The sequence below is a fragment of the Balaenoptera acutorostrata genome, chromosome 5 (assembly GCF_949987535.1).
Source record: "Balaenoptera acutorostrata chromosome 5, mBalAcu1.1, whole genome shotgun sequence".
NCBI lineage: Eukaryota > Metazoa > Chordata > Mammalia > Artiodactyla > Balaenopteridae > Balaenoptera > Balaenoptera acutorostrata.
The window spans coordinates 113643780-113657010 of NC_080068.1; the positions used below are offsets into that span (position 1 = coordinate 113643780).

The window sequence follows — 13231 nt, forward strand, 5'->3', positions numbered from 1 at the left end:
TTCTCCACACCCTCTCCAGCATTTCTTATTTGTAGACTTTTTGTTGATGGCCATTCTGACCAGTGTGAGGTGATACCTCATTGTGGTTTTGATTTGCATTTCTATAATAATTAGTAATGTTGAGCATCTTTTCATGTGCCTGTTGATAATCTGTATGTCTTCTTTGTTAAAATGTCTATTTAGGTCTTCTGCCCATTTTTTTGATTGGGTTGTCTGGTTTTTTTTGATACTGAGTTATATGAGCTGTTTGTGTATTTTGGATATTTAACCTCATGTTGGTCTCATCGTTTGCCAATTTTTTTCTCCCCTTCCATAGATTGTCTTTTCATTTTGTTGGTGTTTTCCTTTGCTGTGCAAAAACGTTTAAGTTTGATTAGGTCTCATTTGTTTATTTTTGCTTCTATGGTATTTTTTTTTTAATTTTTGAATTTTATTTTATTTTTTTATACAGCAGGTTCTTATTAGTCATCAGTTTTATACACATCAGTGTATACATGTCAATCCCAATCTCCCAGTTCATCCCACCACCACCCCCACCACCCCCGCCACTTTCCCCCTTGGTGTCCATACGTTTGTTCTCTATGGTATTTTTTTTTTTTTTTTTTGGCTGTGCTGGGTCTTCGTTTCTGTGCAAGGGCTTTCTCCAGTTGCGGCAAGCAGGGTCCACTCTTCATCGCGGTGCGCAGGCCTCTCACTGTCGTGGCCTCTCTTGTTGGGAGCACAGGCTCCAGACGCGCAGGCTCAATAGTTGTGGCTCATGGGCCTAGTTGCTCCACGGCATGTGGGATCTTCCCAGACCAGGGCTTGAACCTGTGTTCCCTGCATTGGCAGGCAGATTCTCAACCACTGCGCCACCAGGGAAGCCCTCTATGGTATTTTTATAATAACAACTTCATTGAGATATAATTCACATACCATAAAATTCACTCATTTAAATTTAAACAAAGTTCTGCAACCATCACTGTGTAATTCTAGAACATTTTCTTCACCTCAAAGTAGAAACTCCATGTTTTAGCAGTCACTTCCTATTCTTGTCTCCCTACACGCAACACACGCGCACATACATGCGCTAATCTACTAATCTACTTTTTGTTTTTATAGATTTGTTTGTTTTGAACCTTTCATATAAACAGATCATACACTATTTGGTTTTTGTGATTGGCTTCTTTCTCAGCATAATGTTTTCAAGTTTTATCCGTGTTATGGCATGTATCAGTCCTGTGTTCCTTTCTATTGCTAAATAATATCTTATTGTGTGGATATATATCACATTTTATTTACCTGTTCGTAAGTTGTTGGACATCTGGGTTGTTTCTACTTTTGGGCTGTTATGCGTAATGCTTATGTCAGCGTTCACGCACAACTGTTTGTGGGGGTGTATGTTTTCATTTCTCTTGAATGGAATTGCCAGGTCATGTGATAACTGTTTGCCACCTTTTGAGAAACTGTCAGACTGTTTTTCAACATGGCTACAACATTTTACAATCTCGTGGAGGCTTCCATTTCTCCACATCATTGCCAGAACTTTCTGTTATCTGTCTTTTGAATTACAGACATCCTAGTGGATGTGAAATGGTATCTCACTGTGTTTTTGATTTTTATTTCCAGAATAGCTAGTGATGTTGAGCATCTTTTCATATGCTTATTGGCCATTGGTTTATCTTTTTTGGAGAAATGTCTGTTTAGATCCCTTACTCATTTTAATTTGGTTATTTGTCTTTTTATTGTTGAGTCATAAGAGTTCTGTAAATATTTTGCATATTACACCTTTATTAACTAGATATATGATTTGCAAATATATTCTCTCATTCTGTGGGTTATCTCTTTATTTTCTTAATGATATCTTTGGAACACAAAAGTTTTTAATTTGATGAAGTCCAGTATATCTATTGTCTTTCTTTTGTTGATTGTGCCTTTGATGTCATATCTAAAAATCCATTGCCTAACCGAAGGTCGTGAAGATTTACTCCCATATTTTAAGAGTTTTAGCACTTACATTTAGGTCTATGATCCATTTTGAGTTAACTTTAGCATAAGGTGTAAGGAAGGCGTCTAACTTCATTCTGCTGCATGTGGATATCTAGCTGTTCCAGCACAGTTTGTTGAAGAGAATATTCTTTCCCCATTGAAATGTCTTGGCATATTGGTTTTGTTTTGTTTTGAGGTGAAATCTACATAACATAAAATTAAACATTTTAAAGCATACAGTAGCATTTAGTATATTCACAGTGTCATGCAACCACCACCTCTATCTGATTCTGTCATTTGGGTTGTCATGCAGTCACCACTTCTTTCTAGTTCTAACTTTGTAAATGTAGTGAACTTGATAAAACTAAACATTTTCATCATCCTAAAAAAGAACTCTATACTCATTAAGCAGTAACTTCTCATTTCCCCCTCCTCTCAGCCCCTGGCAACCACCAATCTACTTTCTATCTCCAGAGATTTACCTATTCTGGATATTTCATATAAATAAAATCATTCAGTGTGTGACCTTCTGTGTCTGGCTTCTTTTGCTTAGCATGTTTTCAAGGGTCATTCATATTGTAGCCTGTATCAGTACTTAATTCCTTTTTATAGCTGAATAATATCCCATTGTATAGATATACCACATTTTGTTCATCCATTCATCCCTTGGTGAATATTTGGGTTTTGGTGTATTGTTTTTTAATGCTATTACTTCAAGACTTTTGACCTTGTATATCAGCATTCTTCTTTAGTTATAAATTCACAAATACAAGGAAAAGGAAGAGCCATTACTTCCCATTCTTAATTAAGAGTAATGACATATATATGCAACAATATTCTATTTATCACAAAGAAAGCACTTTGTATGTATTAGTGTCTTTCACCTATTATTTATTTTATAGCCTTCATGTTTTGTAAGTTGCTTCATAACCACTGTCTCATCTAAGCATCACAAGAACTTAAAAAGCACACATAGGGCATTTAAAAAATTGTTCTCATTTTGCGAGAGAGAGTATTATGATGATTGTCACTTACCCAAAGTTATTTAGCAATTAAATGACAGAGTCTAATGTAACTACAGTCTTTTGCCTCCAGATCATGTTCTTTACTGATAACAAAATATTCCTACACAAAAAATTTTAGCTATTATGCCCTGAGTCAATACAGTGAGTTCTTGTAGTTATCCAAAATTATTCAGTGAAAGATAATTATGCATATCTATTCTTTCTGTATCACAGGTGAAAATTAACCTAAAATGTAGTTTAAACCCGGTTATAATATTGGTGTTAAGAGCCAGGGATAACCTCTGTACCACAGAATTTTGTCTTCTGGTGAAAAAGACCAAGATCTTTAACACAAGAGAGAGGCTGTGTGCGTTTTCAGTTTTATTCATTAGTATAGACTCTAGTGTATCTACCTATGTTAACTGTAGGCTCTCCATAAAATATTTGTTAAGTGAATGAATGAGAGAAATATATGTTCTACCAGCTGTGTGACACCACTACGTTTTATCGTAAATGGCCACTGAATATTCCCATTAATCTTTCAAGTTTTGAACGAACACATATAATAAAAATTCTTACAGTCTAACACATATTTATTAGAGTACCTTTTATTTTCGTTACCTTATTAAATATGGCAGGTACTGTTTAATCTTTATTGAGCAGATGAATAAACCGAGGCATAGAAAAGCTTAGTAACATGCTAGGTAGCAACCCAAGCCATAGATTCCTCTCTTATGAAGGCTTCATACAGCTATGCTGAGTTATAAAAGTGATTAAAATTTAATTATCTTAAAATAGCGTGATATTGATATAGGGTATTCAATAGCTTGTGATTTGGTAGATCCAGTCTTTGAGGTGTGATTTTATTAACATTTCTATCAATCTAAAATCGATGTTTGTGTGTTTGACTACTTTGAAAGTTGTGTATCTTTTCTTTAAGATGCTTTCATGTGTGTCTGCTTAAATTTTATTCCACTTATCAGCTCCGTATTCTTCCCACTTTCGCCCCCTGTTCTTGTTATCAGAAATTTATGTATGGTTTTTTAAATGTCATTAAACATCAGTCATTTCATGTTTTTAGGATCAGGAATTTTCCTAGATCAGCAAAACATCGTTTTTCAAAATTGCCAAAGGTTGCTTTAAGATATGTTGTCATTTTAAACTTAGTAGATATTTTGGTTTTCCTTTTAGGTGTTGACAGCTCTTCTACCACAAGCAGTGCTTCTCCAATGCCCAACAGTTACGATGCCCTAGAAGGAGGCAGCTATCCAGGTAATTTGTTTGGTGCATATTTGATGTTTATTTCAAAAGTTACTGACCATCAATTACTTTCAAACATGAACATGTACTATACATAATTAGCAGACTATATTTTTAACAGAAAAAAGGGACATTTTCCTGGTTTTTTCAGCCTTAATTTAATGGTGTAATTGTCATATAACAACTGTGGATGCTGTTTTGGGGAGGCCTAAGGAAATTTATTATTTGATTTTTGTTACCATGCTCTTTATCTTTTTCCTCTTTCTAAAAGACTTAATACTGAATAATTTTTCTCTTCTTTTCCCTTCTTTTTTATGCTAATAATTCCTTAAATAAATTTTATATTTCTGTTCTCATGCTTAGGTCCTTGAATTTCTTCCAACTAGCCTCTGAATATAAATAGTCTTTGACTCTTTACTCCCCCTATGGCTCCTGGCTGCCTCCACCAGGTAAATAGATTAACCAACTTGGGGGTAGGTTTTGGAGGCATTACTTTTAGCCATATCTGGAAGTAACTTTGGTCATATGTAGGAACAGGAGTGGTGGATAGTGTTTAAAAAAATTACGAACTGAACTTCTATAATGATTAGTTATTTCATTATAGCATCTTGTGCTGTGATCTTCCTTATTTGCCTGTCTCCTATCACTGACAGCCTGACAACCACACCTGACCTCCTTATTTGTCTTTTCTTTCTAATGATTCGAAACTTTAGGATTAACAGAACAAGTAATTTTGTTCTTCGCTTTATTTCTTATCATGTTGTTAATTATCCAGGATGAAGCTTAATTGAAGTTGGAGTGTGCTGGACTTCACACACCGTCTTGCTATCTCTGATCTATGAGTCAGTAGAAAACTTTAATCTTCTCAGCTTAGTACAGAGTTCCCTTTTAACATTTCAAGATAAATAAGCTACTCAGCCTTTTGTGGTTAAGGGTTCTTTCCCTAGGGATCTGAGAGAGAGAGAGAGAGAGAGAGAGAGAGAGAGAGAGAGAGAGAGAGAGAGGGAGAGTGTGTGCCTGTGTGTGTGTAAAAAGTTGTGGACCATTCCAAAAGCAATTACCATTGTCAAAATATTCTAGAAGAGTTACTTCATTCACTAAAAGATGAATACTATTTATTCAACTATCGTATATCATGAGCTTCAAATTAACCTGAAATAAAACATCTAATGTGGTGTAGTTAAAAGATGATGGCCTTGGAGTTAGACCTTGCTGTGTTTATCTGTATTCATTTAATCAACAAATCTTAATCTTGTTATGAACTGTGCTTTGACAGTAAGTGAATAACCTTAGGTAAATTTTCTAGCTATGTATACTGCACCGAAATTAAGGAAAGCCATGAAAATCTATCACAGTAAGATTAACTGAATTAAGTCTATGTGTCAGGTACTAGGTAGATCTTAGGGACTATAGAAATGTATGAAATACTGTCCTTTTCCTAAAAAAGGGGGAAAAAGTTTTAGACCCTCATGTTTAGGACTCCAGTTCTTCATTTCTTAAGCTGATGACTGTTGTCATGTTAAGAGACCTTTCTACTTACAGTCCCATCACATTGAGGAGAGACAAGCAGGAAATCTAAGTATATGACACTGCTTTGACGCTCTAGTCCTTTTAAGAAGTCTGGGAAGTTACCAGAAAGCCAGTAAGCCAGTGCTTGCCTAATTAGCACAAGACAATAGACAGCAGAATGTCTAGGAAGGTCTCTTCAAAATGAGAGCGAAGAGAGTCAGTAGAAAGATGATTCCTCAATGAACTTTGAAAAAATAAATTTGTTAAGTCAGATGCTTTTTTTTTTTTTTTCGTACTTTTTTTTTTTTTAATTTATTTATTTTATTTATTTATTTATTTTATTTTTGGCTGTGCTGGGTCTTCGGTTCGTGCGAGGGCTTTCTCTAGTTGCGGCAAGTGGGGGCCACTCTTCATCGCGGTGCGGGGACCGCTCTTCATCGCGGTGCGCGGGCCTTTCACTATCGCGGCCCCTCCTGCTGCGGGGCACAGGCTCCAGACGCGCAGGCTCAGCAGCTGTGGCTCACGGGCCCAGCCGCTCCGCGGCATGTGGGATCTTCCCAGACCAGGGCTCGAACCCGTGTCTCCTGCATTAGCAGGCAGATTCTCAACCACTGCGCCACCAGGGAAGCCCAAGTCAGATGCTTTTAAGAACATATTTTTTTTTTGCAGAGTCTGATTGCTGGTGAAGAATATAATTTTTATATGAAAATATACAGTGAAATACAGTGACATGAGAGATTAAAATACACATGTATTTTAGATTTGACTTTTTGTTGTTGTTATTCTTGTATATGGTGGTTACATTTTCTACAGTTTTTTTCCCCCAGTTTTAATCAAGTTTTAGTTTCTGTTTTAAATTTAAATAAAGGAAGAACATTCATTCATTAAATTTTATTTGGCCTCTACTACATACCAGACATTGTTTTAGGAGCTGGACACTATTCTAGACAGTCTTTCATACTTTCATTTTTGCCTCTGCAAATAAAGCAGACTTCTAGGGGATTGTGGTAATACGCCACTCCTTCCATGGACTTTTTTAAAAAATAAATGTCAGGGTCAGATAAAAAGGCAAGTTAGAGCAAAGAGTAGTTGACACTCTTTTTGTTTTTTTTAAATTTATTTTATTTATTTAGTTTTGGCTGCGTTGGGTCTTTGTTGCTGGGCGTGGGCTTTCTCTAGTTGCAGAGAGTGGGGGCTACTCTTTGTTGCGGTGCGCGGGCTTTTCATTGCGGTGGCTTCTCTTGTTGCGGAGCACGGGCTCTAGGCACGCAGCTTCAGTAGTTGTGGCATGCAGGCTCAGTAGCTGTGGCTCACCGGCTCTAGAGCACAGGCTCAGTAGTTGTGGCGAACGAGCTTAGCTGCTCTGTAGCATGTGGGATCTTCCAGGACCAGGGCTTGAACCCGTGTCCCCTGCATCGGCAGGCGGATTCTTAACCACTGCGCCACCAGGGAAGCCCGACACTCTTTTTATTGCTTTGCTTTGTCTTCTGCTTCTTAGCGCCATTTCTGCTGAGAGAATAAAAGGAAAAATAACTGTATTTTTAATATACATAAATATATATTATATGCTATGTGGTATTATATATATTTAATACGCATAAATATAAAGGTCTTATCTGTTAGAAATACCAATTGAAGTATTTGTCAATGAAATGATACAAAATGGGGTTTTCTTGTAAATACATGTGTTAAAAAAAAAAAGATGGGGTAGGAACATGTGAAACAAGATTAGCAAAATACTGATGATTATTAAAGCTGAGTAATGGATATATGGGGTTTATTATTCTATTCTCTCTACTTTTGTGTATGTTCAAAAATTCTCATAATAAAAACGTTTTAATAAAACGGGAGACGCCAGAGGCTATGGCTCACCCAAGAGTATTTGTGGAGTCCTGATTGTCAGTTGTTAACACCATGATTTTCCCTTTGTTAGACATGCTTTCCTCATCAGCAAGCAGTCCTGCTCCTGATCCCGCTCCTGAGCCTGACCCTGCTCCAGCCCCAGCCCCAGCTGCTCCTCAGCCTTCAAAAATGGCTAAGCCGTTTGGGTATGGTTATCCAACTCTTCAGCCTGGATATCAGAATGCTACAGCACCACTTAATTCTGGAGTACCGCCCAGTAGCCCAATGTATTCTGGATTCCAGCAGTATGCTCAAGTATGTATTTAGTCATAAAAAAAAAATCATATAAAAATTGTGAAACTATTATCAATTCTGACAAACCCCTGGTGATTCAAATGGATCATAGGTATGAATACAGGTAAGTCTAGATCAGACATACTTAGAATTTGATTCCAGTTTGTGTGTGTGTGTGTGTGTGTGTGTGTGCACTCATGCATACATAGAAGAAGATAAAAGGTATTACTGTGATTTTTCTCTTCTGCATTGTACTTTTATTTTTCAGGGGCTCTGGAATGTACGGGTATTAATTTTATGATTGGGAAGTTAAAGTAAATGTTATTTTAAATTCTGTATTACTAAGCTGGCTTTCTCCTCAAAAAATGACATGGTATAAGCGTGGTTTGGGATTTTGGTCTCAGTTCTTAACTTGAAGAACTCTCCGTGACATATAACTGAAATTCGTAAAAGCCTCCATACACATACATGCTCATTAACACATTTGTTCATAATTACTGCTATGGCCTCTTTTGTTCATAATTACTGCTATGACCTCTTTTGACATGACCTTTCTCGGAGTTACCTGTTAAATACCATATCAGTTTAATAATAGGACAATAAGTATTTTACATTTATATTTATTGGGGAAAAAATAAAATATAAGGAAACGATTTAAATGGCAAAAGCATTCTACTTACAATAAAAAACTGCTCGTAGTAGACTAACCTTACAGAAATTTCATCTGGTGGTGAACTGATGAAAATTAGAGGGGAAATAAGAAAACCATTTGTTCCTGGAATTTAATCTTAGAATTAAAGCACAGAAGAAAGAAGGAAACTGGGAGTGGCACTGGAGAAATATGGTTGGTTAGTACAGATTTCCCTGCCTTCCATTTTGTTAGATTTTCTTTATGACTTTATTGGTCCAGATGGAACACCACTATTTCAGGGTAACTGAGCAATAATGATTTAGGCACATAGCTAGGATGTGCTTTTGAATTCTTACCTGTGTACTAAAAAAAAAGGTTATAGATTTTAATCTAATATTAACATTAACAAGCTAATTTTAAAAGCAGCCATTTATTTTTGAAATCCTAGTTAGAATATTTTAATTTAGCTTTTAGCAGCTTTCTATAGTAAAATTGAAATGCCTTTAAATGTTGCATTTAGTATAACCCCAGTGGGAGGGTTCTGAAATCTAAGGGCTTTCTTTGTGTTCATTTATTTATGATGACCTTTATTAAGTAATGGGAAACCCCAATGGCTGCCCTTTGAGGAAGAAAAAAACTTAAAATTAGTTTTTCAGGGTAGAAAAACAGGTAAAAAGTTGATGTTTAAAAATGAAAATAAGGGCTTCCCTGGTGGCTCAGTGGTTGAGAGTCTGCCTGCTAATGCAGGGGACACGGGTTCAAGCCCTGGTCTGGGAAGATCCCACATGCCGCGGAGCAGCTAGGCCCGTGAGCCACAACTACTGAGCCTGCGCGTCTGGAGCCTGTGCTCCGCAAGAAGAGAGGCCACGATAGTGAGAGGCCCGCGCACCGCGATGAAGAGTGGCCCCCGCTTGCCGCAACTAGAGAAAGCCCTCGCGCAGAAACGAAGACCCAACACAGCCAAAAATAAATTAATTAATTAATTAATTTTTTAAAAAATGAAAATAAAAAATAGAAAAATATTTTAGTGAATATGTAAAAAACCAGATACAGATACTGTATGGCTTTTTTTTTAACCAAAAAAAAATGTGCATGATCAACTGTAGGAAAATGCAGATAAGCAAAAAAGAAGAAAATAAATATCAATCAATACTCCCACCATCAAGATATAAAAAGTAACAGTTGGGGTCTGTCCTTCTGGGTTTCTTGCTGTATGCATTTGCAGGAGAAAGCCAGTAAAGAAGCTGGTCATCTAAATGACTTATTTATACAAACAAATAAGTTGATAAATATGGGCATTGTTTTGCATTTTTTTAAAATCCTTGAACAGCATAAGAGGAAACCTTTCTATATTATTACATATCCTTCATCTGATAGCTGCATAACATTTTATAATCACCCAGTCTGCCACTATTGGGCATAACTTGAGTGTCAAAATCAAAATATACACGTGTGCACAAACCTTGTGCATTCGTCTCATTATTTCCTTATATGAAATCTCTTCAGGTGACATTAGTGAATCATAGCACCTAATTTTACCAGTCTTTAGAATTTCTCTCTACTTATTCATTCAGTGAAAACTTAACTGAGTTTCTACTGTGTGGCAGCCCTACTCTAGGCACTGAGGTTACAAGAGGAAGCTAAGTGAACACAACAGAGTTCCCTCTCTCAAGAAACTTGGTGGGAAGGCAGGGCCAATGGGACAGTAAGTAAGTAAAGCAATAAATTAACAAACTAGTTTCGGGGACTTCCCTGGCGGTCCAGTGGTTAAGACTTTGCCTTCTAGTGCAGGGGGTGCAGGTTCAATCCCTGGTCAGGGAGCTAGGATCCCCATGCCTAGTGGCCAAAAAACCAAAACATAAAACAGAAGCAATATTGTAACAAATTCAGTAAATACTTTAAAAAATAAAAACAAAAACAAGCTAATTTCAAATAGTTACAAGTGCTATGAATCAAGAGGAGTGGAAGAAATTTCAGGGGTTGGGTATAAAGAGTAAACAGTCAGGAAGGCCCTCATTGTAGAAGTTATGTTTGAGTTAATATCTGAATGACAGGAAAAGCCAGACATGGAAAAATCTGGGGGTAGAGGATTTCAGGCTGAGGAAACAAATATACAGAAACGTAAGGCAGGAGCAACTTTAACATGTTCTAGGACCAAAGTCCCAGTGTGGCTGGAACTCAGTTAGCAATGGGAAGAATAACAGGAGTGAGATCAGAGAGCTAGGGAAGAACCATAGTCAGAAGCTTGGATTTTACATCAAGTGCAAAGGGAAAACATAGGAGATTTTATGTAATGGAATGAAATCTGATTTACGTATTTAGAGACTCATTTGGCTACTATGTGAAGAACGGATTAGGGCTGGGAGTATTTGAAAAGATAAAAGTGGAAACAGGGAGACAAATGGAAGCTTTGCCATCATCCCAGAAATAGATGATTGTGCTTTCTTCTAAGGTGGTATTGGCAGAGGTAGTGAAAAGTGGATGGATAGGGGATATCTTTTGACTTATTGATGGATTGGATGTGGTGGGTGAGAGAAAGGAAGCATCAAGGATAACCCTTAGGTTTTTGGCAGGGCACCTGGATAGACGGTAGTGTACTTACTTAGATGGTGAAGACAGAGGAATAGTTCTGGGAATAGGAATCGAATTGGCCATATTAAGTTAGAATACCTAATAGACATCCAAGTGGAGATGTATAGTAGACAACAGTTGATCAGTATTTGGTGGTCAGGTAGGGAGAAATAATGTACCAATTTATACTCCTAGCAAAAGTGTCTTTGCCTACTTTTCAATATTACTAAGTATGCCAAGTATTTTTTATAAGCAAAAATATTAAATTATTTTCATAATTATTAATTTGTGTTTCTTTACTGAAATCCCTGTTCATATTCTTTCACCATTATTCTATTCAGGTCCTTCTAGTTTGTAACATTTTTGTCTGATAATATATTGCAGTTTTTTCCCCCAGCTTGACACTTGTTTTTAATTTTAATGGTTTTTTTCTTAATCGGAGAAATGTTTAATTTTATATAGTCATATTATAATTTCTTTTGTTTTTACCTTTGTATCTTTTAAAAGTCTTTTCAACCTTAAGATTAGGGAAAAATTCCCTCTATATATATTTTTTTACTTCGGTGATTTCACTTTTTTGTGTCTTTTAAGGTTTTCTTTTGGTACATAATGTAAATAATAAATCTCATTTCCCCCCCCCCCCATATATATTCAATAGTTAGCTCTAATTTCACTGATATTTATTAAATAATCTATCTTTCCTCATTGATTAAATATTCCACCCTTATTTTGTATCCTAAATTCTAATTCTTAAATTCTAAATTCTTATCTTAAACTTGGGTCTGTTTGAGGTTTTCTGTTATACACTGTTACTGATTCATGTAATCATTTTTGTCTCCTCCTTTACAGCTCTACTGAAAACTGAAAGAGTCTCTTGTATTATCCAGTTTTGGTTTTTTTTCCTTAGGATCATCAGCTTCAGTTACTGTCAACAGTTTGTTATACTTGTTTGACCTATCCCCTACACACACACAAACACAAACACAAACACACACACACACACACACACACACACACCCATACCTTTTCTTACTGAGGGTTTTAAAGCTAATCCTGGGCAAGGGGAGGCAGGGAGATGGAAAAGATAATTTCTTGCAAACCACAATACCACTATCATATCCAACAAAATTAACAATAATTTCTAAATGTTGTTTAAAATTCAGTCCATATTCAGATTTGCCCAACTGTTTCAGTACTGCTCTTCTGTAGTTAGTTTGTTCAGATCAGGAGCTGAGCAAAACTTACTAATTGTATTTGCTTATGTCTCTTAATTCTCTTTTTAATTTTAAAACAAAGCACCACCCCCATTTTTTGTGCCTTTGATCTTTTGAAAAACCTGGGTCTCTTGTCCTGTAGAATGTTCCACATTCTGAATTTGGCTGATTGCTTCTTGTGGTATCATTTAACTCATTCCTCTGTTCCATTTTCTATGTATTAGAAATTAGATCTAATGGCTCAATTATATTCAGGTATATTACTTCATTTATTTATTTCCCTAAGCCAAAATACAGTATATTTTGGTTCTGTGTACATCATAATAATACTTGGTTGTCTCACTTTTAGTGGTGTTAGGATTGATTAGTGGGTTCATATGGTGACAACCTGATCTTTTCACTGTGAGGTTCCTCATTAAGCTTTCACCCAGTGACTTTATCATCTATTGATATCTGTTTATCATCTATTCCAGATGACCATTACCTGTATCATTTATTTCCATATGGGTTGTAAAATAGTGATTTTCCTGACTTTATCATTTTGCACTGATTAGCTGGAATTCTGCAGTACATTCACATAATGGAGTGCTCGATAACTACAAAAAAGAACGTGGAAAATCTCTATATACAGATATAGAGTTATTGCCAGGACTTTTTTTTTTTAGGTGAAAAAAGGGGTCATATTTAGAGCAGTGTATATATTAGTTTATATTTGTAAATACGGACAATGGAAGATTAAACCAAAAACTAATAAAAATAGTTATTTAGAGGGAGGGATCAAGAGTGAAACAAGATATCTCTGAATTATTGTAAAGTTTTGACATTAGAATTAGGTAAATTTTGTTTACTCAAAAAAGATTATTTAGTGGAAAAAAAGATGAAAAGCAATCCTTAAAAATTAAAATCAAACAAAAACAAGCAGACCAGTTTATCAAGTT

At 36.0% G+C, this 13231-nt stretch overlaps 1 protein-coding gene across 5 annotated transcripts in view; it reads left to right on the plus strand.

The window, feature by feature from the left end:
- Positions 1 to 13231, plus strand: part of SEC24B (SEC24 homolog B, COPII coat complex component) — a 93624-nt gene that overhangs the window by 51377 nt on the left and 29016 nt on the right. For all 5 annotated transcript variants that reach the window (XM_057546525.1, XM_057546524.1, XM_057546526.1 and 2 more), the window contains 2 exons: positions 4164 to 4244; positions 7675 to 7898. In XM_057546525.1, the coding sequence (XP_057402508.1) occupies positions 4164 to 4244; positions 7675 to 7898 (305 nt within the window). The remainder of the gene's footprint in view (positions 1 to 4163; positions 4245 to 7674; positions 7899 to 13231) is intronic.